A 25,128-nucleotide genomic window follows, 5' to 3' on the forward strand; every position below is an offset into this window, starting at 1 on the left:
CTCTTGGCCTAAACAAAGATGATGATTAATTGGGAAGCAGACAGTATATTTCTTTGTGATGAGCAGACTGAAGCAGAAGGCTTTGCCAGGCTACAGAAAACATCCATGGCATTTGCAAAAGCTGCCATGACTTGCATTGCATCCTACCCCACAGCAAGAATTTAGTACTGAAAGATTTGATGAAAAACCAACTCCTCATGGGTTGGCACATAAACAGGATTTAAGTTTGCTATCCCAGTGCTAAAGATTGGAAGTGGGGACCTTGAATACAAGAAAGGGGCAGGCAGGCAGTTTCCTGAGGAGCTGCTTATGGTACAGCATCACTCCACAGTTTGAGTCTTACTGCTGTCTGAGGCAACAGCTGAGTGACAGATATATAATACTCTGGCACCATAATGTTTCTGTGTTTCAGGCTTAAAAAATCAGATCTGTACATAGATATTGTTCTAAGAGTGACTTTCTTTTTACAGTCTTGTGTTACCAATCACAAACAATATTACAACTAAACTGGTATGAACAGCTTTTGTTTAAAGAATCCTATGGTCTTGTTGCTGATCATACCCTCAAAATGGTGTGTTTGTGAGGAGTTTTTTAAGGTCTGCTCAAGTTTAAACCCAATACAGTATGCTTGTGGAATGTGATGTCATGTGCATGAAAACATAAAAGTCATATAAAGCAATAAAGTGGTGGTGATTTGGGGGCATATGGAAAGAAGGAGATGTATATATGTTCCTGTTAATATGTCTTCAGATATTTCAACACAGCTTCAAGTCGGCCAACTTTTCCCCTTTCCCTTCTGTTTTCTCAAATTCCTCAGTAGTTCATCATTTGCTGTCTTGCACTTCATATTTTTCTTCCTCTATTACTCTCTTCTTCATGGTATTTTCCCTCTTCTTTTTTCTGTCCTCCACCTTCAAGTTCCACATCTGAGCATGCCACTTGCAGAGTAAAAGGAAGATTTAATAAAGGAATCGAGCAAAAAGCATTTGAGAAAAGGAAGGAGAGGGCCTGAGGTCATGGAGGAAGTATGAAAATTAGACTTTAAAGGCATGTCACAAGCCACCATCTAAGACCTTTTCCTGACTCCCCAGTTAAGTATTTATATGTACATATCTTTACAACAAAAAAAGGTTTTAAACATTATGTAGTGAATTATGTGTCAAAGAAGAGTGAAAATTCAGTAAATTTGGTTTAAATTTTGCCTGGCCTTTAAGTTCAACCCCTGGCTCCTATCTAGATTTTAATTTGAATTGCTAGCCAAGTTTATAATGGAGTTTACCTTCTTATTATGGCTGCTTTAACCCTGTAAGCTTCTGGCTTCAGTGTTTCCCTTTCATTACCTGCTTCATACTGTTGACCCAGCCAGGCTTTACACCTCTGACAGGGTGTCCAGAAGGCAGAATTATGCTTCCCTTGGAAATGGCAGCAGATTTAATGTGCAGAAACTGTATTCTGGGAAGAAGAGTGACGTGACAGCAAACTGTGTAGCATGCCCCTTCTCTGGGGTGCTGTGCCTCCAGCCTCAGTTTGCAAAAGAGGATGGGGGCCGTTCCCTGTGTCCCCTCAATAGGAAAATGTGGAGCATTTGGAAATGTGGAAAATGGAGGGCCAGCACTGGGCTGCTGGGTGTCCCCAGACTGTCATCCCTGCTCAGTGATGCTGACTGATGTTTGTTGGATGTGTTCAGGTCATTGAGCTGCGGAGGCCCATGGACTCACGCCTGGAACACGTGGACTTCGAGTGCCTTTTCAAGTGCCTCAGCGTCCGGCAGATCATCAGGATCTTTGCTTCTCTCCTCTTGGAGCGACGGGTGATTTTTGTGGCAGATAAGCTCAGGTAAGTGACAAAGGAAGCTGAATCACACATTCAGAACAGTACTATCTCCAGAGACAAAAAGCTTTATGAAATGTCCATAATGACTGTCAGACTCCTCTCACTGCAGGATTTAAATAATTTCTACATCGATAGAAGTTATTTGAATCAAGCAAGGCACGCATTCCCTGGAGCTTTCTAGCTACAAGACACTTGCTCTGTCTTAATTTCTTGTCTGTAAAATGGTGATACCAGTACTCACCTGCTTTATAGTCAGCAGATGCTTGCACAGGGTTTTGAAGAAATACAGCAATAATTAATTTCAGGTTTTGGAACAGAGTATCCTTAAACAGTAGAGGAGGTAGTGTCTGAGGTGCTTCACCTTTTGGCCAACCAGTGCAGCCAGGCAGGGAAGTGGAGTGCTGAGGGTCCACGTGCTCTGCTCCATGAAGAGCAATGAGTCTGATTACAATAGTTTGTAATGGGGATAGGTTTCAAATCCTGCACTACCAACCCCATCCAGTGGGAGTGATAAGAATGCTGTTATGGTCCCTCCATACTAGTTAGGATATTTTCCCTGGTGCTCACATGACCTGAAAACATTTCCTTTCCAAAGCACCATCTTGGACTCCTTGCTACATCCCTTCAACATACATCTTATTTCCCTGCTCTTTGATTGCAATCTCCCCTCTGTGGCTGCTCTGAGGCATGAACTCACCCCAAGGTGTAAGGAGTGAGAACAAGAGGTCACAACTTCCTATGGCCTTTACCAGGGACATGGGAGCTCTGTGTAGGCTGCACCCCTGTCCCACAGCAAGGGATCAACCCTTTTTTAGATGCTTGTGTAATCCATATATAAAAGTGTGGACACTGTAAAGATGATGCTCTTTGCTGTGGCATGATACATATAAAAGATGGGAAATAAAAATAAAGACCATGAGTTATTAGACTCAGGAACATCCATTTTAAAAGGACAGAGAAGACTATATGGGTGGTTAAAAACACAGATGGATCTACCCAAACAAACTCTGTTAAAGACTTTATCAGCCCTGAACCTTCTCTGGATGACCTCCAGAAATAATAGCTGTACTTAGTGGCCGCCAGTGTATATAATAGCAAAAATACTTTGCATAGTAAAAGCTTTACAACCTTTAGGGGAGAATTTCTTAAAGCTGCAGAGCCTTCTCAGGTTATAAAGTTACTTTCTCAGCAGTCAGTTTTTTTAGTTGTCTACAACAACAGGAACATTTTATTTCATCCCTTTTCCTGTCAGCAACCCTCATTTTGAAAGGCCATTTGGGGTGATTTAATTTCCCATAAACTCCTGGTGAGGGTTGTGGAGCTAGTCCAGGGTTTCTGCAGTACTTCAGTAGATACGTGAGTCACACCATGAATATTGGGGCAGGTGGCTTTTGAAGGTACTGCTGGTGTGCTCCTTCTGACTCTTTTTCTACAGCTTGATTAGTTACAACATTCTGCCTGTTTCTGTTTCACTATTCCTTTAGCAGCATTAGTAGCACCCACAAGTCTGACTGTAACTCAGAATGATACAGGTCTGTGCTCCTTCAGTTGGCACACTGATTTGAGTGGAAAGTCACAGAAATAGAACAGATGAAAGGAGGGATGTGCTGCTGCCAGCTGTTGCTCTGCTTTGGAGCTGCCAGTCACTCCTGGGTTGTCTTGCCTTGGCAAAAGTATCCTGAGCTTCAGTCCATGGACCATAGACACAGTACTGCAGGGATAGCTTGCTGCAGGAGATATCCTCAGCTCTGAGGGATGCATGGAACCCTTCCTGGCTTGGAAAACAGTCATGCTGCTGACACTGAGGGTTTGTGGTAACCCAGTACTTCATCAGGTGGCCAGGATTTTACACACATTGTAAGCTGGACTGGAAGCTTAGCAGCTCAGCTTGCCCATGCAATCACCCTTCTCCTGGTAGCTGTCTGGTCTGACAGGACCCAGAGTCCTGCTTACACACCAAACGCTGCTGCTCTCCCTTCTTGGCACAGAGATATAGAGCACTGAGACTAACAGGAACCTAAAATAATAAAGATCTCTTTTGGTAAACATAAAGCTAAACATTTTGTTCTCCTGCTAAATCTGTTGTTTCTCCATCAAACTGTTGTTTCTGTTGTGAGTTGGAGCCAATGGTTTAAGGGCCATCAGAAGGTACTTAAAGAAAGAGAGAATTCAGATGGATCCAAGAAACCTCTGAGGCTTGTGATTGCTCCTGTAAGAAAGGAAAGAACCTTTCTTACAAAAAGGTTTATCTACATATAATTTATTATATTTACATGTACCCTTTATTACATAAATATTCCTTGGTTTGTTTAGAAATAGTATAACAAAATCTGATATGCAAGATAAGGCCTTGGATTAAGACCTTTCACTCCTGAGCTCTCCTTCTGAACCCTCCAACTGTGGCACATGCTGGAAACATAGCTCCTCTTTCTTACCTTTTGTCTGGACTGCTTGGGACCCTAAATGCTCCAGGACAGAGACTGCTTCTTGTTTTATGTGTGCATGCAGCTCTGCTTCATCCAGTGAGGCCCCTTCCAGCATGGGGGTCTAGGAGGTACTGTAAAATAGAAGCTAATAATGAGTCCTTCAACAGAGGGCTGGAGAAAGTGACAGTGGATTTAACTTCTATACTTACTGAGGTTTTCATGGTTTAAATGGGGATGAAGTCTAAAATGAAACACTCTGGCTTTGAGCTGATCACTCTCTGTCTTGGAACCTTTGCCTTCTCAGATGTGAATTTTATTTATGGGCGTCACAGTTGAAATCAAAGGAGTTTACCAGTAATGTGGAAAAAAAGTAGAGAAATGTCTTACAGGTCCAGTCTGTGGGCCCAAAGATTGAAGCAGGAAATTAAAAAGATTTTACAAGGGTTTGATTTCTGCATGTACCCAAAAAATAGCTTAGAAATAAATGACATTGAGGTTTAGGGTTCAATGAGATGCTATGAGGTTTTGTGGCTGCCTTTTTAAGAGGTCTCCTAGCAATAAGTGATTTCACACATTATACAAGTTTGAGAAAGTCATGCTTAGTGAAGTGACATTCATTCAGTAAATCGTTATTTATGGTTCTTATATTGCCCAGAATGTGAAAATTGTTAGTCCTTGATCTTTGCACAGAAGAAGTTGACATTTTTCAGCACAGTGCTGCTAGGAACAAGGACACGACAGTAAAGTTTTGAATGACAGGACTGTGAGATTGCCTTCATTAGTTATATGCAATTAGGTTTTGGGCTTTTTCTTTCCCCTTATAAGTTGCTTACATATTTTTTGTGCTTGAAATTGGGTTAATAAATTCCTGTGGCTATTTGCTCACCTTCAAAAATTAGTTTGAAGCTGCCAGTGACCTTTCAGTATTTTGCTTTCCATGAACAGTCAAGAAGACAACAGAGAAACAAAGATTACAATAGAGAAACTTGAAATAATAACAACAATAGCAACAACTCATAAAGAAGTAACTTAACTCTCCCATTCCTAATACATCTGCTGGAAGCTGAGATGCTGTGTCTCACCCCAGTTCAATCCTTGTCCCTTCTGAGGGCCCCTATTTATGTCCCCAACATTCTGCCCATCCACCCCAACTCTGAATCAACCCCACAGTTGCCAGCAGTGAAGGGAGAGGTGCTCTGGTGCAGTTTAAAAGCCTGGGCAGGAGATGCAGAACCAGTGGGGCTCAGAGAGCACTGACATGGCTGCAGGCACAAAGGTAGCAACAGAAAATAAATAGAAAGTAAACACTAGAAGAAAAATATTTCTCTGCTCATTTTAGTTCTGTGCTGGGGAAACAAATTTGTGTATGTGCTTGCTGAGGAGGTGATATGTCATTGTTTATGAGAACAGCATCTTTGGCTTTTCCCCTGAATGTTTGGAGAGGGAGAAAGGAAGGCCTTGGCCATCTCTATGTCCATATGCTATAACCCCCATTTTTTATAAATAAAAAACCACTCTTGCTGTAATCCACTATATTGTGAAAGACTCTGAGCATATTTTGCTTACATTTCACATGTGGGCCCAGTCCAACAGTAGCCAGAGTCAGGAGGGGTGTTTGGATGAGGTTTGTTTTTTTGTTGTAGACCTAAATCCAAGAATATTTCTTTCAGTGGCTTTTCTGAACCTTTAGAGGAGGTGAAAGGCTTCTATAGAGTCCTTGCTCTCGCCAAAGGCTAAATAACTTCTCATTGTTGTGAATTTGGTTTTCACAAGAGAGACTTCAGTGACTTTTCAGTGAAGGTGGAACATGGGCCCAAGGAAAAAAATCTCAGTTGACAGCAATGGGTTTTATGCCCCTAAACCTATGGAAATATGGAAATTCCACTCCATCAGGTTGCTCAAAGCCCCACCCAACAGCTGAAGCTCCTGTTTATCAATGTCTTCCTCCCTTAGGGATGGCCACAGTTTATTTTGTCTTCCAAAGGAGAGCTTTTTCCCCTCCATGTTTCTCTGCCCCTCTGCCAGCACACATCCCCTGGCCCAACAAGGACCAGAGGTCTCACATCTGGGGTGCTGCAGCCCCCTTGAAGCCCTCCTCAGCAGTGCTGGCCCCATGAAGTCAAGAGGTGCTGTTGCAAGCAGAAGCTGCTGGGCACCCATGAGCTGGGAAGGCTTTATCCTGTTTAAGACAAAACCTCTTTTCTCCAGCTAAGGATAAAAACCTCCCAGACTCTGTATTTTGGACTGCCAGGAGGAATCTGTCTCCCAGCACAGCTGTAGGAAGTCCAGGCAGATCCCAGACCTGACCAAAGGTTATGGGCTCTAAGCAGAAACTGAGTAATACAGGACAGAAGCATAAATATGTAAATACAGGGGGAAGTCATCCTGCAGGCATGTCCCTCAACTTTGTGGAGCAAAAGGGGAGCAGAGTGTACTTGTGTACAAGGGCAAAAGCTTTCAGAGCAAACAATGGCATTTCCCTAATCTCGTGGACAGAGACAGCTTAGAGCTTTTCTTGTTAAGCCCAGAATGTTGACACTTGTCCTCATATTTGAATCTGGGTTTTTTGAGAGTTGTGAGGCCACTAGAAAGCAGCTGAGAGACAGCCTGGTCTCAGTCATTCAGGGTCTACCAAGAAAACCAATATTAGGGACCCTGTAGCAGACAAAATCATAGCATGGTGTTGTACCTCAAGTTAAAATATGCAAATTTAAATAGGAGGCAAATGGAAACGTTTTAGTAGGAGGAGTAAACTACTGTACTTCAGCCCCAAACCAAGGTCATGTGGAAAAGCAAGAGGAGCTAAACTTTTGGACAGATTACTAAAATGAAAGCTGGTTCCCTATTTCCTTATTGTTTACTTTTAATTAACAAAAGTAGGATATAATTTCTACGAACTTCCTGCTGCTTGGGAATGTTCCTTTTCAGTAGTCTGCCATACTGTAAAACTTGTAAAATCTGCCAGCCTGCAGGTTAAAAGGTAAAAAAACATCTGGTAGGACAGAGAGAAAATGTGCTCAAGTAAACAGACAGTGAACTTTGGCCAGGAATAAAGATTTCCTTTACTTCTTTCTGTCACAAAAACCACCCCAACAGAATAAATTTTTTAAAAATTAAAAGAAAATATAGATATTAATTTGACAACAAACACATGCCAGAAACCTTCTTGTCAGGGAGAATTTACTGTTCTCAGGCTCTAACTGGTCTGAACCATTTCTGATCCCAGGCTTACAGGGGGCTCAACTATGTCTTCTCTTGGTCATATCTGGCACAGCCCTTTATTGGGCTGGCAGTTCAGTTCTTTGTCTCAGGGAAAAGGTTTTTTCAGCCATCAGCTATGCACTGGAGAAGGGGATGCCAGCTACTGTACCTGTGGATTGATTGTACAATAGCTCCTAGATCTTGTTGTAATCTCAGGAGAAGGGTGAATGGCTGAAATTTCTTCTGGGATTGTTTTATCCAAAGATCTTGAAGTGGTTAAGATTAGCAGGAATATGGTGCTTGTCTGGTCTAACATGCTCCACACCAGCTAGAAAATTTATTCCACTAATTCCCTCAGTGGAAGGAATGAATGCTCATATAATTATCCAATATGTAATCATGCCCAGAAGACAGATTTTACTCTACAGCAAAAACACCCATTTCTCATATATGTAACCAGAGAGTTTCTATTTCCTACAGTGAAAGCCAGATCAGGCTCTGTTTAGAAGTGATTTAGAACCTGCAGACCACCCTTGCTTTAACTAATGGACAACAGCTTGCAGCTCCCTCCATCTTTTAGCATCCTCTGGTGTCTGTCTGGGTCTCTGTTACCAATGCTGCCATTTCTTTCCTTTTTTAACACTGATTTTTCTCAAACTGCTTGCACTATGAAGCATCACTAAGTAGAACCATAAACACTTAAGAAAACCTTAAACATACTGTAGTGTACGTGATCACCTGCAATTTCTTGATATTCTGCTTCTTGCTTTCCTACCAAGCATAGCTGTCATCTTTGAGTAGAATGTTTCTTTGCAGTCCTGCAAGACACTGAGCACCTTGTCTTACAGTCTAAGTGCTGTTCAATGTGATGTGGAATTGGTGATTTAAGTTAACTAGCAGAGCTATCTCTGAAGATTTTTGAAAGAGAAATTTTTCACTGTATTGTCCCCTCTCAAGAGATACTTACTTTTGGTACCACTTGGACTATGTTTCTCTGATGCTGATTCTGTGATGACTGATGCCAATGGAGGAGCTGTACATGGACAGTAGGAAAATGTGTGTCAGATAGACAGCCTGAGAAACAAAATTAATTATCTAAGTCTTTGTCTTGTTTAAGATTCTGCTGTCCCAGATAAAAGCAATCTAATAAAGACATTTTTAATATGCAGTGAACTTCAGTGGCATTTTTAATATGCAGTATCAGGGCATTCTTTTCATTTTACTAAGCAGAATTCATGAATAACACCCTAAACTGGATCTGAACCATATTTTAGAGATTTAAACTGAGGGTTCCCTTCCACCCATCATCTCTGGATTTGACTCTGCATTTGACAAGAGGGATGGTGTGACCCAAGGAGCAGAGCAGAGCAGAGCAGAGCAGAGCAGAGCAGGCTGCTGCTGCAGGACATCTCCCCATCTTTTAGCTGCTGTCCTGCCCCAGCCAGCTCCCAGGAACGCTCTGGAAGAGAAACCAATGTCCTCAGCTGGGGCCTGAAGCCTCCCCCAGCGTGGGAATAGCAGAGAGGAGAGGATGCAGGGGCTGATTTACGTCACAGCACTGCGTGTCAAACAACAAGTTACAAAAGGGCATTCTATAGAAAGGAAAAAAATATTAACCGAGTATCAGAAGAATGTTTGTCTTCCTGCTTTTAGCTTAACGTGGATCTTTTTTTAGTCACTCGGCTAAGATGACCGAATTTGTAGTAGTTGAAATGCCACAGAGTCACTGAAGTGAGCTTGAGAAAGTGTTGGGACTCTGTACAGTGCTCCTCAGCTCTTCTGAAACACACCAGCATGCTTGCTAGGACAGACACTCAAGACCAAAGGATGAGTCAATGGTAGAACCATTGCCTGCTATTCAAAAAAAAAAGAGAAATGCATTATTTTCCAATAAACCTGTGTCAGACAACACGTTACATAAACATACTATTGATGGATGTTAAAGGAAATGCCAATTAAAAAACAAAACAAAACAACCCAGCAAACAACCCACATTATTTGCAGTACAAGAGCAGCAATTGTTCTTCTCCAACCTTGTCTCTCCTTGTCCTTTGAGTCTCACTTTTCCCATTTAGCAAACTTCAGAGGTTAATCACTGACAAGGAGCAAACAGGTGAAACCCTTCTCTTGGCCTTGGAACCCACAACTGAAAATGTTTGGGAAGTTTATTCCAGTGGCAGTCTGATGCCACCTAAAGTCTCCAGCAAGTCTTGCAGCAACAGCAATCAGCATTTCCCCCCAGCATTCTCAAAACAGTAACAGCTCTGAAGTTAATAGTTATTTATAGTTCTTTGTGGCTACATTAAGCACAGCAGAAGTTTGTACTGTGAGAAAATTAGCTCAGTCATGCTAAGCTGGGTAAAAATCCAAAATTCTGTCATCTTCAGCCTGCAAGAAGCAGATGTTGTAACTCACTCCAAAATCAAAGCTCGGAATCGGGGAGCCTATCTTTATTCCCCTGATGCCAAAGTAGCTTGTTTATGATGTTCCTTTATTTTTAACATTTGGAAGCCCTGTGACTGTAAAAGGGAATCAGCTTTGCTAGATGGAAGGGCAATGTATGCAAGGCGTTTTCCATTAATTATAATAAGCTTCTATATTTAGAGGATATCAATATGTATTTTAGAGTATTCTACAAGCAAGATTAATGCCTTTGCCATTAGAGTAGGTAAATAAGCCCATCAAAATGTATTGCAATAGAAATATGCTGCTGTCAAAAATACATGCAACCTTAGAAAAATGTGTTGATTTTACTAATTTCCTTTGAAGCAATTATTGATTGTTGGTATTCTTGGTTTTTTTGGTTTTGTTCTTAAAATCTGAGTCAGCAGGGGTTTTCTTCAGGTTCGGGGTTTTTTTTCAATTTTATTTAATATTTATTTTTCATTTTCTTTTATTTGTGGAACATCAATATTATGCGTTGTTACTACTGACCTGGTAATAACAGCTAAGAAGCAAAGTTGTTTTGGGACTTTCAGCATCTTTCAATGTGGCTGCTTATGATTGCTGTTGGGAACATGAAACCTCATCTTTTACACCACAGTGCCTCCTGACTGCTATAATGAAACAAACTGACGAGCTTTTTACCTTTAGTTTCAAGTCACTACAGGTGGACAGCACACAGTAGAGAAGTTGTATGGACTGGAAGGGGATAAAGGCAGTCTGAAGCCAGGAGTGTTATGTTAAAAGGCACGCTGGGGAAACCTGAGCAGCCCCTTGGGCACTTGCATCATCGTAACACACTAGATTTATGCACAAGTCTTAGATACTGTGGATAAAGAACAAGCTCTGCTAACATGGTTGTTCCTCTCTCTCCAGCACCCTCTCCAGCTGCTCACACGCTGTGGTGGCCCTGCTGTACCCCTTCTCCTGGCAGCACACCTTCATTCCTGTTCTGCCCTCATCCATGATTGACATCGTTTGCTGCCCTACCCCTTTTCTGGTGGGGCTGCTCTCCAGCTCTCTGCCCAAACTGAAGGAGCTTCCCGTAGAGGAGGTAGGAGCTGGCACCAGAATTATTTGCCTACAGTAAAAGTGGCCTCACCCTGGAAAAGGCCTGCCATTTGCACAGAAATCCTCATGTTTAATTTTTAATCTGCCTTCTTTGTTTCTTCTCTGCCTTATTCTCATGGTAAAACTGCAGTAGTAGGTTTAGTCTTCTCTTTATTGGTCTCCTCTTCCTATACCTGGCACCTTGATAGACAGAAGTGAATGTTAACCTGATCAACTAGTAAGTACAGTGTAAATATGCTGATTTGTTCTGATTTTGTTGTACCTGGAACAAGAAGAGGAAGGCATGAAGTGTCACCTGCTATGCCACCTATTAATGTTAATGTGCATGGTGCATTAATATGCATTAATGCTAGTGTGCATGAAGTCATAGCCAGCACAGAAAATACAACCTTCAAGCACACTCTTCTCTCTTACTCCTATTAGTTTCCTGTATTTTTTCTATGAAAATTTAGTTCTTGTGCTCACTTTCAAGAGTCTTTGTGCTTCTGGCCCATGTAATTCTGTGTTCTATTTTCCTGTCACTTTCCTCACATTGCTCTCCCACATCTTACCAGCTCTGGCTCTCAGGTTCTTACCCTTCAGAAGCTCTGCTGCCTCAATGACACCTTTTTCTTTAAGCAGCTCTGAAATACTTTTCATATGTAGTTAACAAAACTGGTTCACAGTAACTTGATTAAGTTTAAGAAAAAAAGGTCTGCCTAACCTTTTTAGCTTTTTCTATGCATTAACCTACTACAAGATCTGTTCTATCTATCTGTTAAAAAAGACTTTAAGGTCTAAAGAAAAACTTAATCTTCTTGTTTTATAAAGCACACAGTTGGAATTTGATTCATGTTGAGGTTTGGAACCATTCAGATGATGTTTCACTATTAAAAGGCAGGCACAAATTAATGCTGTCTGTCTCTTCAGATATATTTCACTGTAGTGTTTTCTTCTGTTCAGGCTTTGATGGTTAACCTGGGATCTGATCGATTCATCAGACAGGTAAGTACAGCTTGAAATGCTGCCATGCAGTCTAGCAATGTGTTTACTCCTATGTTATGATTTAGGTTCCTTTGATAATTGGCAGGAATTGTGTGGTAGGAATGAGACTAGAAAAAAATATTGTGCTTATTTTCTGTTTCACCTGCAAGTAAGAACTACTCTTCACATATGCAAAAGGGATTAAGACTGACTGAAGAAATCAAGAACTATTTTCACAATGCAAAGAAAGCATCCAAAGATAATACCATGTTAGCAAGAAAACTCACACTATTGGAAGTGAAAAGGACAAAAATGGCAAAGAACAGTTTCTTAGTGAGAGAAGAAAGGTGAAGAATAATTTAATGTGGTAGGAAAAGCAGGAGCCTTGTAAACAGCAAGATGAAGGATCAGTATCTCCTGACAGTAATGTGGCACTAATTAATTTAAAAAATAGTACTCTGCAGGTTAGATTATATGAGTAAATTTGTATGATCTATATCTTGTACGATTCCCTGGAAGATATGGCTGGTGAATAGCAGTTGCAGAGATAAGATTCTTGTGTCTACTTGCTTTTGCTGAACAAACATTAAACAAGATGAAGAGACCAACAGGGGGGAAATCCAGGAAACAGGATACACTAGAATATAAATAAAAACAACTGTCAGGAGCCAAAGAAGCTGCCTAAAACCAACCAGAGCAGCTGTGTGTACACATAGCTAGGCTTTGCATGATGTGTTTTTAGCTAAAAGAAAACTATTTGGACTCTTCGTTAAGTAAAGAGCTGATGCCAAGTTCCTATATGTTTACCTTGCTCTTTAGATTGTAATTCCTGACTTTAATCTTATTAAGACTGGCAAGAAATTTTGTTTGGGAATATATGATAGTTGCACATAGATTTTCATTGATTTGTTTATGTAGGTATGACAGTAGCAGATAAAAAATGCTTTTCTTCTGAACTTTAAACCTTGCTGTATTTGCTGTAGTTGGTGCCATGATTAATGAGGTCTAAGGATTTTATTTTCCCTCTGTCAGATGGATGATGAAGACACACTATTACCTAGAAAACTGCAGGCTGCTCTGGAGCAGGCTCTAGAGAGAAAGAATGAACTGATAAATCAGGATTCAGATAGTGATTCGGATGATGGTGAGTTCATGTGGAAACAGGGACTTGTATGAAGAGGCATGTAGGTAGCAGTGAGACTTTCCATCCAGGAGAAAGATGGGGCTTTACTGCTCAAATAGTTTTTGCAACAAAGTTCCTGACCACACAGGGAATGAGACTGATAGCATCAGCCCACAGAAACATATTGTCAGTGACCTATTTTAATTTCTTTGTAAATCGCCTGCACTCCCATGAGTACCTCTAAGCCTTTGTTTAAGCAGAGTTTTGCAGTTAAATTTGCCCTAATCCAGTCCAGATAACTATATACACTCAGGGGTATGTCTGAGTTTGGAGTTGCTCTTGGTGCTCAGTATATTCAGGGGGGTGAAGCAGGCACCTCCAGAAAATAGTTTCAATGCAAGAGGAGCTGAGCTGCCTCTGAAGGTTCATTTTTCTCTTCAGCAATTAGAAAAACAGCCCAGGGTGAATTTAAATGCCTATGGTTAAAAGGTATGAAACGGGCCCTTGCTCAGTTTTTGAAATTTATTTCTACTTATCTTTGTGACATATATAAAACCATTTTGACATCTCAGAAGTTATGAAAACCCAAATTCTGCAATATAGCCTTTTTGATCAGTCCTTGGTAAAGGCTTATTTCCCCCAGAGCAAACATTTTAATTCTGAGTCTTTCAGATGCTTCCCAAGAAAACTTAATCAAGAGTTAAAGTATGAGGTGTAATTTTTAATTTGCTGAGCTGTTCCCTGAGGATTTGGTTTTCTCTTGGTTATGAAACACCAATCATGTAGACTGGCACTCTCAATTATAAAGCTGTTACCTTTTTCCCTGTCTGGCACATATCCAGGGCTGTAAGGAGCCAGGCACAAGTCCTTTCAGTCACCAGCACAGTGGGCTGTTAGGTGACAGTGCCTGGCCCCGTGTGGATGACAATGCTGGGAGCTCTGGTAGCAGCTGATTTTGGTGTCTTATTTGCCCCCTTATTTTGCAGAGTGTAACACCCTGAATGGATTAGTGTCTGAGGTTTTTATCCGATTCTTTGTGGAGACAGTTGGCCATTATTCCCTGTTCCTAACCCAGAATGAAAAAGGAGAGCGTGCCTTCCAAAGGGAGGCTTTCCGCAAGTCTGTGGCCTCCAAGAGTATCCGACGCTTCTTGGAAGTTTTCATGGAATCCCAAATGTTTGCTGGCTTCATCCAGGACAGAGAGCTGAGAAAATGCAGGGCTAAAGGTAAGGGTGGATTTCTTTCAGCACGAGGTTTGTGTTCTGCTCAAGTCCCACGGTTATCTGAGATAATTCTCTAAGGCTGACTGATCCTCTGAGCGACACTGCCTGCTTCCCCAGGGCCTGGATTGTAGCGAAAACATCTTTAACTAGATGAGTATTCACGTCTGAATACCTAAACCTTTCAGAGGCAAAACGAGGAACCATGCACAGGCCGCCCCCTGTGCTATCCCATAGGAAACCACGGCAGGGGCTGTCAGGCACCGCTCGCAGGGGAAACGTGAGAGCATCGGGAGAACGCAGCCCCGCAAACAGCCCCTGCCAGGCTACGGCAGGACTGGAGGCACTCGGGGCTAGGCCCCGCCGTTCGGAAGTGCCGGTACGAGGGGTCTGCAGCCCTGACCGCGTCCGGCGAAGGAAGGGACCGGGAGCCGCAGCCACGCAGCCCGGAGCCTTCCCGGGCGCTCCAGCGGCTCCGCTTCCGGGGGAAGCCGAGCACTCGGTGGCCGCGCCTCGGGGCAGTGCCGCGTGTACCGGAGCGGGCGGTACCGGCCCGGCCGAGGCCTCCCTCCCTCCCTCGCTTTTCCGCCGCCGAATCTTCACGCGGGGTCTGGGGCTCGCCCCGCGTGTCCCGGTGCCACCGGGGACTGAGCAGCCCCTGAGCGGCGGCAGCACCGGAGAGCGTGGAGCGTGGGGTACAGAGCGCGCAGGGGCCGGGGGGAACGGATCGAGCCTGGCGAGGATCCCCCCAGATCCCTTTTTCTCTCCTTCTCCCCCCTTTCACAGGTCTCTTCGAGCAGAGGGTTGAACAGTATTTAGAAGAGCTTCCAGACACGGAACAAAGCGGAGTGAACAAGTTTCTGCGAGGCCTTGGTGAGGAAAATCTGTAGAAGTATTTATGAATTTTTTTTTAATGCCTTTTATGTTTTTAATTTAGGAACTCTTTACAGGAGAATTATAACCGCATAGTCAAGCAGTTCAAATGGGATAGATAATACAAAAAAGAAAACAGGGAAAGCACACTTAAAGCTGTCAAAAAATGATTTAATTCTGATCCTTGTTAACACTTCCAGTTGGGGACAGAGAGGAGAAGGGTGTCTGACCACTCGGGACTCAGTTGTCTGTCCCTGCTGATATCACAAAGAATTACTCTACAGTAGCAATTACATTCCAAATCAGACCCATTTCCTTAGTAACTTTGGATTGCCCTTGGCTTATCAGCATAAGGTAGAAACTGATGGTGTGCTTTCTTTAGGAAACAAAATGAAGTTCCTTCACAAGAAGAACTGACTCCTTTCTGCTGAAATACCAACCCAAAGACTATTTATGAGGCTTGCACGTGAGATACCTGCAGCATTTCCAGGTGTGATGCAGGAGGAGAGCTCAGCAAGCTGGCTACAGCTTCAAGTGACAGCTGAGGCTGTTGCTGTGCCAGGTGATGGCTCCTCTGTGTATTTAGTTAGAATTTGTACATAATGTGCTGTAAGCTTTTGTAACTGATTTTGTAATGAGCAAGGAAAACTGTGGTAAATATTTGTATATTCCTGAGAATAACAGGTGCTTTTTTTTCTTTAGTATGAATTGAATTATGCTTGGTGCAAAAATGAATTGCTGATTTTGTGCAGCTGACTGTCTCAGCAGAACCACTGACTTCCTGGGATGTTTGTGAGAGCTACACTGATGCCTGGGTACTGCGGGGTGAATGAACTCGGGTACGTGGGAGGGGCTGTACCCACGGGGCTGCTTTCATGTGGCAGAGTTGTGTTGTGCTTTTGTTTGTTTGTTTGTTTGTTGCCTTCTAATTAATTTGGAAAAAAAATAACAAAGTAAGGTGATAATAAGGTACTTGGTTCACAACACAAAACTTCCACGTGGTTTGAACTCTGGTCAGTAAACTACTTGTAATCCATTCTGCACTAAGACTGTTAAACCTGAGGAGATCTCATTCTTTGGCATGCAAGCTGCAACGAGTAGGTACAGTACATCCTTTCCTAATGTATGTATGTTTCTAATAAACTCTGTAAATATACCTGTTTGTTTATATTCATTGTGAACCTCTACAGTTTCTGATACTGAGTAGGTAAGAAACCAGAATGTGTGATTTTTTTAAATGAATTTAACAGAATTCCTGTGATTTTTAATGAATTTGTAATTAAAATACAAAGTGGTTATTATGAACCTGTCTTTAGTAGATTTGCTGTTTCATGACCTATAGTTTCATTTTTCTTCAATGTTTTTCACTAGGGCTGAGACAAGGCATTTAATATCCCTGTTCTGTTAATTTTATACTAATAGAAGCATCTCCTGAAACTTACTTTTTCCCTATGCATGGGTTATCAACAAAGTACTTTTTGTGCTTGTATCATAGATACTGCTCCTGAGCTGTGGTATTTTCAGGTTTGGTTTGTGCTACCTTGGTTAGACAATCAGAGCAGAATAAGAACAGCTTGTAGAAGGCAGAGCCTGTGCCTGAGTTTCTAAGGAGCTGATCACCTGGTTTCATTGCTTTTTTTTCTACATTAACTGCAGTCTGTTGAGATGGTGTTTCCATTTCAGTGAAGGCTCTTCAGCAGGACAGGAATGGTTGGCTGGCTGTGGCCTTCTGCAGAGTAGTGAATGTTACTCAAGTACCACAGTAATCTTGTTCTGGTAACATATCTTAAGTTTTCCCTCAAGTCTGAAGAATATAAAATACAAAATACTTGAATTTATTTGCAATTCCAGGAGTTAATGAAGATTAGCTTAAGCTTCTTACCTTAAAAAAACAACCAACATTTGCATTCTTCATTTGCAGCATGATTTCTTTTGTCAGATTGGCGTTGAGGCTTGCGCAGTTCCTAACCTGGCAGTGGTTCTGGTTTGCTATCAGCCTCATAGAACAAACTCGAGGGATTATTCAATAAAAAGGTGAAGTAATTTCCTTTTTTTCCTTGCGTCCCTCATACTTCTGTATGCACAAAAGCTTGTGAAATGTGCCTGAAATGTCTGTAGCATATGAAGGGCTTTTCATTCAATAGAAATGTAATCACAAATGTTAATTTCAATCAGTTTTCTCTCTTAATATTCTGTAAGTTCCAGAATGACTTCTAGATGGAGATCTTCAGAGACAAAGGAGTAACTTCACTTTTGCAGCTGAATTTTGGCTGATTTATCAACAACAGCTGCTAGTGAATATACAGGGGAAATGTATAGTCTTCTTAAGAAATTTATATGTAAAATATCTTTGGCTGAATAAGTGCTGAGAGAAGTTGCTACATAGGCAAGAAAGAGCCATAGAATGCTGATGTACAAGAAAGTGTTGCTGTAAAACCCTTCTCTCACACCAAAGCTGTTTTCCTCCATCTGTACTTTAAAAATTGAAGTAGAATGCTTTTAAACATTGTATTACCCATCAACATGATGTTCCAGATTTTGTAATGTGAATCAGAGGAGAGTCCCCAAAAAGGTGAGGACATGTTTCAAAAAATGTGTAGCTGCTTTCCTGATGCTCAAGCAATGGCTTTATAAAACAATCCCACTCTTCTCCAGGTGTCTGTGCTGGAAAGCATCAGGTGAACAAAACCCAGACTAGAGCTAATTAGTTGTTAAAACAAATTCTTGAGCATGGAATATTAGTAATGCATCATTTCATTCAGAAGGAAATCCTTAAGAAAAACAAATCCAGTAGTGAGACCTGTGCTTTAAATTCATTTAAAGTCTTGTGGCATGAGATACATAAAAAGCAAGCTTGTGAAACAGCAGCCCCTCGGGAGCTGTTACTCCCGTGTGCAATGGTTGTGTTTAAGGACACGGGGTTTATGTTTCCATCGCTATTGATGTTTAATAAAGTGACCACGCCAGCAAGCTTTCCGAAATTCTGCTCAGAATCATATTTCTTGTTAGAGATCACAGCAGGAAGAGCATGCAAGCTGTGTATTACGATGGAGCAGTACTGAGCGCAGTCTGCCTGCTCAACTCTAACCCCGGTACCGGCTCGGTTCTCCGGGGCAGGGTCTGGCTGCGCTGCGATCGCTGTGTCCCCTCTAGAAGTGGCGGGTGGTGGGCAAGCTGTGCCGGCGCTGAGGTGGGAGCCATGATTAGGGGCGACATTCCAGACTCCAGAAGCCGCCTAAAGCACCTACCCAACCACCCGAACCAAACCGAACCGAACCACCCGTCCCGTCCCATCGCCGCGGTTCCGCGCCGCTCCCGCCCGGACCGCATCTGCGGGTCACGCCCCGCGCCGGGCGGCAGGTCTCGCGAGACTCACCCCCAATCTGGGCTCTCAGCCAAGTCTCGCGAGATCCCGTCCCGCTCCGCCCCCGCGGGGCCTCGCCGCGCTCTCTCTCTCTCTCTGCCTCGCACGCTGCAGACATGGTGGGTGATGCCCGGTGCTGCCCGGTGCTCCCGGGCGGCCTGGGCTGGGTCGGGCCCGGCGGGGAGGCCTCACGGCCGCGCCGCTCCCTCCAGCGGCGCAGCGTGGCTGAGAAGTAGCGGGAGGGGACGCTTCTCCGAGCCCCCGGCCTGCACAGGCTGTGGTGAGGCCGCTTGGGCCTTCTCTGGGCGGGTCGGGCCGCTATGGCGCCTGTCTGTGCGGGGCCCGGGGGACTGCGGCCTCGGAGCGGCCCCCGGGTGGGGCGGGTGGGAGCCCCTGCTTCTTGCTGCGCGTGTTGCTCACAGCCGTTCTCCCGCTTCCTCGCAGCCTTCCAGGCTAAGGAAGACCCGGAAGCTGAGAGGGCACGTCAGCCATGGCCACGGCCGCGTTGGTGAGTGGAGAGGCGGCCGATGGTGGGCCGAGGCCCGTCAGTGAGTGCCTGCCCGTCGGTACCTCTGCGGTTCTGCGGGAATGCTGCTCTTCTTCACGGGCTGTGGGTGAGGGTTCTATGCACACGGTGGGTAGTGGTGAGCAGGACTGAAGGCTGCGGAGTGTGTGGGTGATGCTCGTGCTGTGGAGACTGATGCCACAGTGAGGGGCTGATCCTGAAGTCTTCATGCGTGCTTTTAGACTTCACTGGATGTGCAACTTCGTAATTTAGCTGCAGTAGCGTTCAGGGAATTGGTATTGGTTGTGTGACAAGCTTACGGGATGGTGCTGTGTCTCTTCTGATTCTTTGGGATTCTTGCCCCGTGTTGTCACTGCACTTGTGCTAGCACTGGTGTCTTGTACTCCTGTAAGCTAACCAGAGGCATGCTATGGCTATTACTATTACTTCTTTTTAGAGATTTTTTTTTTTTATTTCAGTTGGCTCATCTTACTGAATTCAGATAAATTCAGAACAGTGGTTACAACCAGAATAATAACTTAAATAGACGTTGAATGTACCTCAAGTATTACACGTAATGGTGTAATCAATTTATTCTTTTTAGGCAAACACAGGAAGCATCCTGGAGGACGTGGTAATGCTGGTGGTTTGCACCATCACAGGATTAACTTTGATAAATAGTAAGATAACATTTTAAATTAATAAAACGTATGCTCCTGAAGTAGAAACAACTGACTTTTATATGTGAATAAACAAAATTCTCTGCAGTCCTATATATGTTTCTCTAGCATGGAGTGGAGTGTGCCCTTCTAGCTGCAATCACCTCATGTTCCCATTTACCCTAAAACCAAAGACCTTTCACTTAAGCCAGGCATCTCTGAGTGCAGGGCAGCATTCTGTAGTCTTAACCAAACTTGCCTGTTACAGTGTGGTCTCTGCTTAATGCTGCACACACAGACTGGTTGGTGAATTCAAGGTGTTTGGTTAAATCCCCACTGTGTCCTGGTTAGGTGCCTGGGGTAGGGGTTGGGGTGGGGGTGAGGGGTGTCTAAGAGCTGCCGAGGCTAGAGTCACATCTGGACACTGCCTGTTGTCCTGGTGTGCTAGAGCACTCGGACATCAACCACTAATCTATATTCACTGGCTGTGACCATGCTTGACTCAGTCAGTCACCAGGTTAGTGACAGGGGCACTGAAACTCCCTGGGAAGTGCAGTGCCCTCTGGGTTCCCAGAGCTGGAGTTGCCCTGGAGATAAAGACTGGGCCAGTAAGGGGCACTGAATTGTGAGTTCAAGGGAGAACTGAACACTTGAAGAGAAAATTATTTTCCTTTGTTTTGGATATCAGTGAATATTACACATATACTGTGTTTATTAATATGAATAAAAGTATGATAAGGCATTTGGATTTGATTAAGTGAGAAGCTTGTTTCAGTGTTGTAATTCTACTTAGGATGAATCAAAAGTGTGATCTAATGAAGAATGTATTTCTTTCACAGTCACCCAGGTTACTTTGGAAAAGTAGGCATGAAACATTATCACCTGAAAAGAAACCAAAAGTTCTGTCCTACTGTCAATCTGGACAAACTGTGGACACTTGTCAGCGAGCAGACACGGCTCAACTATGCCAAGAAAGAGGGGATGGCCCCAGTCATCGATGTTGTGCGCTCAGTAAGTGTCTGCTCAGCCTCCAGTTCCTGAGCACCTCGTGTAGCTTCAGCTTCCTGTAGCTAATTTGGAAAACTGTTTGAATGTCTGTGAACTTCTCAGGACTGTCATGGCATGTAGGTACTGCACAGTTACTTACACAGCTGCTTTTTTTTTCCTGTGAGAACTTTCCCCTTGTGATATTGTGCACAGCGACTTGGTTTGGGAAGTGGTGAAAGATAATTTGCTTAAAAGGTTACTGAAAAGAGGCACAGTGACATGGCAGAACTGTTCTTTTTGCTTTCGAGACCAGAGTCACACCTTCACAGGTCTGGTTGTCCTGGTGTGCTATAGATCTCGGACATAAACACCTGATCTCTATTCACTGGCTGCCCCCTCTCCTGTCTCAGCTAGCCACCAGATCAGTGACACCAGCTGGCCTGACAGGGGCTGTGTGTCCAGTTACCTGTGCTGGACAGTCACACAGCTTCTAACGAGCAGGGATGTCAGCAGCTGGAGTGTTCACTGACCTTGTGCCATGATTGTCCTTGTACTGTAAGGGGTGTGAATGGAATGAGGATTCCAGTGATGGAGCAGCTGTTGCTGCAGAAGCTTCTGAAAGCTTCAGTGGTCCAGTTAGGATGTGCAGAAGAGTCCTTGGTTCTGTTCAGAAGCACTGGGATGTCCAAAGGTAAAGCACCCTGACCAGGGTCTTGAAAGTGCTGCTTCCTTTGGAAAAGTGGGGAAAGGTTGGTAAGCTCTGTACCAGATGTCACTGTTTTCTGTGCATGGGAAAAAAAAATAATTCAATTTCTACATTAGAGGAAAAGATTTACAATTTCTGCTTTTTCTCTGAACAAATGCACCCCCACCAGATTTTTTATATTATATGTATATATTATATATATTGAAGAGAAACAATGAGTGTTGTGATCACAGTGATCGTGGGTTTGATTTGAACTGGTGCATGCCACAGAATAGGTGTGAGTACAGGAGCCTGCAAGCTGATCAGCTCTCAATGGGTTCTTGTCTCTTTTTAGGGCTACTACAAAGTGCTGGGCAAGGGGAAGCTGCCCAAGCAGCCTGTAATTGTGAAGGCAAAGTTCTTCAGTAGGAGAGCAGAGGAGAAGATCAAAGAAGTTGGTGGTGCCTGTGTGCTTGTGGCATGAAGGCCTTTGTTTTACACAAAATATTTGAATAAAGACAATGTGTCAAAATGTGCTGATTTACAATAATTCCTGATTGTTTCCCCTCATCCCAGACACAGGCTCCCGTCTCTGGTGAGGCATTTCCGGCCGCTGCTCCCGCCTCAGCCCCGCCCCGCAGCTTCACTGGCGGCCGTTGGGCGCGTGCGCTCCCCTCAGAGACGAGGGCGGGAAAGCGGCGGAGCGGAACGGAGCGAGGGGCGAAACCGGGCCGGGAACCGGGGCGTGGGGGGGGCTCGGGTGGGCTCTGCTGACCCGGTCACCCCGCCGTTTCCTCGGCTACAGTGCTGGCGTGGGCGGCGGGGCGGGTTTCCGAAGTGTGAGAGGGCTGAGGAGCAGCGAACTGCGCGTACCGACTGAGCAAGAAGCTCCTGAGAGGAAAACCCCGGGCTAGCTGCTCGTGGTGTCCAGATAAAGGATTTCTCTGTATGGGAAGAGAAGAAATGAGAGAGCTAAATGAAGATGAAATTTCTTGTTGAGTGTAAAACAGTCTTCCTTCTTTTAAAAAAGAAACATTATACTGATAAACATTATAGTTTGGTAGATGGTGATATTTTTATTTGGCGTTTTCCAAATTCACATCCCCCATCTCCCTGGGTAACTTGTTCCAGTGTCTCACCACCCTTGCAGTAAAGAATTTCTCCCTAATATCTAATCTAAATCTACCCTTTTTCAGCCTAAAACCATTCCCCCTTGTCCTATTGCTACATGGCCTTGTAAAAGGTCCCTCCCCTGCTTTCCTGTAGCCCCCCAGTTCATGTGTGTAAGGCTGCTATAAGGTGTTCCCAGAGCTTTCTCCAGGCTTAACAACTCCAGCTCTCAGCCTGGCTTCCCAGGAGAGGTGTTCCAGCCCTCTGAACATCTTCATGGCCCTCTGGATTCACTCCAACCACTCCATGTCCTTGTGTTGGGGGCCCCAGAGCTGGACATGGTACTCCAGGTGGGGTTGAGACCTGCAGAGGAGGGAACCCAGGATGCTGCCTTGTCTTCATTCCTTCTTTAAGGAGAAGGAATATATAAATATACTTGTTCCAAGGATATAGCTGTATTTCCACAGAGTATGAAGTTCTGTATGAAGGTAATGTTTAAGAATCTCTGGCTTGTGCTCTTTGTATTACAGTATGACAAAAATAGACTGGTTGAGAAGCACTTTTTGTAGCCTGTTCCCTTTACAGCACTTCTTTGAAAGAATAACCTGAGACTCAAGATTTGTATGAGCAGAGGAGGGGTTTGGGAACAAGCCTCTTTTGTTACATTTTTCATCTAGCTGTAGTGTTTTGAAGAATTACAAAGGCAACACTTGATTATCTTCCAAAATTGGCTTTTTTCCACCAAATGTGACATTACGGATCTTCGATTTTCTTAACTTTAAAAAAGAATAAATGCTACAAGGTAGTTTCTAGGCTATGTCTTTATCCAGTCTTTTGGACATGTGCCTTTCTGTGGTACCAGTTGTGATAGTTCTATTCTTTCTTCTCTCCCCCTTCCCTGCTGCCTCCCCCTCTTTATCCCCATCCAAAACCACAAAAACATGTGGTTATTTGTATCTAATAGAGGTCATAGGTATTGCTATTAGAATATGTGTATTGTGCTATGCTGAAAGTCTTCCTCTTATCTCATTGTAAATGTGGTTTCTCTTTATCTGAACTCTTCTGACTGTAGGATAGTTAATGGTAAAAAGTTAATGGCAAAGGAAAAAGGCTGTTCGTGTGTAGGGTACAGACATAAAAAGATAAAAAGGTAGAAGAGAGCAAAGCCAATGTTTCAATTAAATGTCTCCTTAAAATTCTATGTGCTGAGAAAAGTGGGCTTGAAGTCCAGGAGACCTAATTTAGGATAAAATGCTGTTGAAAACAACCACCCCATTACTTTTTTCTGTATCTTTATTTGACATCAAAACTATTCCTCTCTGCTCCTTGTTTCTGTTAGCCAAGTGGAAAAGTGAATTTCTACCATTTGGTCATCTTGGATGAAGTGCAGTTAGAGGTTCTCATGAATTGTTAAAGCACTAGATATTTCTTTAGACTCCTGAGTGGATCAGGAATTACTTCTCTACAGCAAATTGGAAAAAATATTACTTTATCTCTGTATTCTTGAAGTTCCTCTTTACTTAGAGGGAGTGTCTGTGGGAAAGAAGCTGGAGAAAAGAGATAATGAACAGTGATGAGTCAGTAAATGAAGTGAGACACCAGGTGCAGAGACTCAGTTAACAAATGAGCAAGGAGAGCAGCAAAGATGGAACATCTGTGGCTCTTATTTAAGCCAATGACTGAAACTGCAACCACCATGGGTCAGCCAGGATAAATCTGTGAAATCTCAGGATGGGATGACACTAAATTTTCCTTGCATTATCTGCACTGATTGCTGAGCTCCAGGCAATAGAATACCAACTCAATTTTCAGTGTTATCTTTAAGTATAATGGTGGCACATAAATGCCAATGATAAACTGTAAATACAAGTGCTAAACCATTTTAGCTGACTAAATGTGAGATGTTGCCTGTAAGAAAAATCTGCTACTTTACTGACTTTGAATTCTTTGAGCAAAACAGCAGATTGGAGAAAATGAATATATTTCCAAATTAGGTCAATCTGAGATTTGCTACAAAAGCATACTGGAATTTGTGGTAAATAGGTACTATGCAAGCATAGAGCTCTTTTCTAGTTTATTGGTGTTGTATTGAGATTGCTGAGAAAATGAAGGTGAGTGGTCCTGATTTTTGATGTGAGTTAATATTGGAAACTTATTTTTATACCCATCTTTCAGCCTTTGTGTTTAAGATGACTCGTGAATAAAGCTCTGAGATAGTCACAGCTCATCTGGGAAAGGTCCATACATGCCAGAATTTATTTGAAACTGTGAGAACTAAGACTTGGAAGTAATCTAAAAAAATTTTTTTTTAGATTTTTTGAGTTGTCTCCTCCATATGCTTCTAGAGAAGGTGACTTCAATATTCAGTGTCTTTTATTTTTCTGAAGGTCAGTGTCACTTTCCTTTTTTTATTAGTTCTGTCCATGTAACATTGCTTTACTTGTAAGGTAGATGCTCTATGTAACCAAGGATCCATAATTGTGCATGTTTGTTGTCAAGAGACATCCAAAACACAGCCAAGTGTTGGTCACACTTGCACTTAATGTGTTCTGAGGTTCTTCAAGGGGTTATGTTTTGAGAAACAGATGGAGATCTCTGACTCCTTTAGCTCTAGGCTCATTTTCAGTATGATGGTTTGGAATAAGAATTATGGAGTACTGGCTTAA

At 43.1% G+C, this 25,128-nt stretch overlaps 3 protein-coding genes and 2 non-coding genes across 6 annotated transcripts in view; all 5 read left to right on the forward strand.

Annotated features, from left to right (window-relative positions):
- ST5 (suppression of tumorigenicity 5) overlaps nucleotides 1–16,430 on the forward strand; it is a 120,563-nt gene extending 104,133 nt beyond the window's left edge. For both annotated transcript variants that reach the window (XM_030451220.1, XM_030451221.1), the window contains 7 exons: nucleotides 1,688–1,836; nucleotides 10,779–10,956; nucleotides 11,916–11,957; nucleotides 12,969–13,080; nucleotides 14,046–14,285; nucleotides 15,066–15,152; nucleotides 15,535–16,430. In XM_030451220.1, coding sequence (XP_030307080.1) covers nucleotides 1,688–1,836; nucleotides 10,779–10,956; nucleotides 11,916–11,957; nucleotides 12,969–13,080; nucleotides 14,046–14,285; nucleotides 15,066–15,152; nucleotides 15,535–15,569 — 843 coding nt within the window. In that variant the 3' untranslated portion in view covers nucleotides 15,570–16,430. The remainder of the gene's footprint in view (nucleotides 1–1,687; nucleotides 1,837–10,778; nucleotides 10,957–11,915; nucleotides 11,958–12,968; nucleotides 13,081–14,045; nucleotides 14,286–15,065; nucleotides 15,153–15,534) is intronic.
- Nucleotides 16,431–18,372: 1,942 nt separating this feature from the next.
- On the forward strand, nucleotides 18,373–21,899 carry RPL27A (ribosomal protein L27a). The gene is made up of 5 exons (XM_030451227.1): nucleotides 18,373–18,635; nucleotides 18,961–19,024; nucleotides 19,626–19,701; nucleotides 20,520–20,691; nucleotides 21,708–21,899. The coding sequence occupies exons 1-5, from the start codon at nucleotides 18,633–18,635 to the stop codon at nucleotides 21,834–21,836; spliced, it is 444 nt and encodes a 147-aa protein (XP_030307087.1). The 5' UTR covers nucleotides 18,373–18,632; the 3' UTR covers nucleotides 21,837–21,899.
- Nucleotides 20,079–20,210, forward strand: LOC115598413. Its single transcript, XR_003987625.1, has one exon. It is a non-coding gene; the product is annotated as a small nucleolar RNA SNORA3/SNORA45 family (small nucleolar RNA).
- Nucleotides 20,970–21,101, forward strand: LOC115598414. Its single transcript, XR_003987626.1, has one exon. It is a non-coding gene; the product is annotated as a small nucleolar RNA SNORA3/SNORA45 family (small nucleolar RNA).
- The window catches only part of TRIM66 (tripartite motif containing 66), a 30,984-nt gene continuing 27,729 nt past the window's right edge, over nucleotides 21,874–25,128 (forward strand). Inside the window, 4 exon segments of the mRNA XM_030451535.1 lie at nucleotides 21,874–21,885; nucleotides 21,981–22,221; nucleotides 22,824–22,879; nucleotides 22,881–22,950. Of these exon segments, the coding sequence (XP_030307395.1) occupies nucleotides 21,874–21,885; nucleotides 21,981–22,221; nucleotides 22,824–22,879; nucleotides 22,881–22,950 (379 nt within the window).

The sequence above is a fragment of the Calypte anna genome, chromosome 5 (genome assembly GCF_003957555.1).
Source record: "Calypte anna isolate BGI_N300 chromosome 5, bCalAnn1_v1.p, whole genome shotgun sequence".
Lineage (NCBI taxonomy): Eukaryota > Metazoa > Chordata > Aves > Apodiformes > Trochilidae > Calypte > Calypte anna.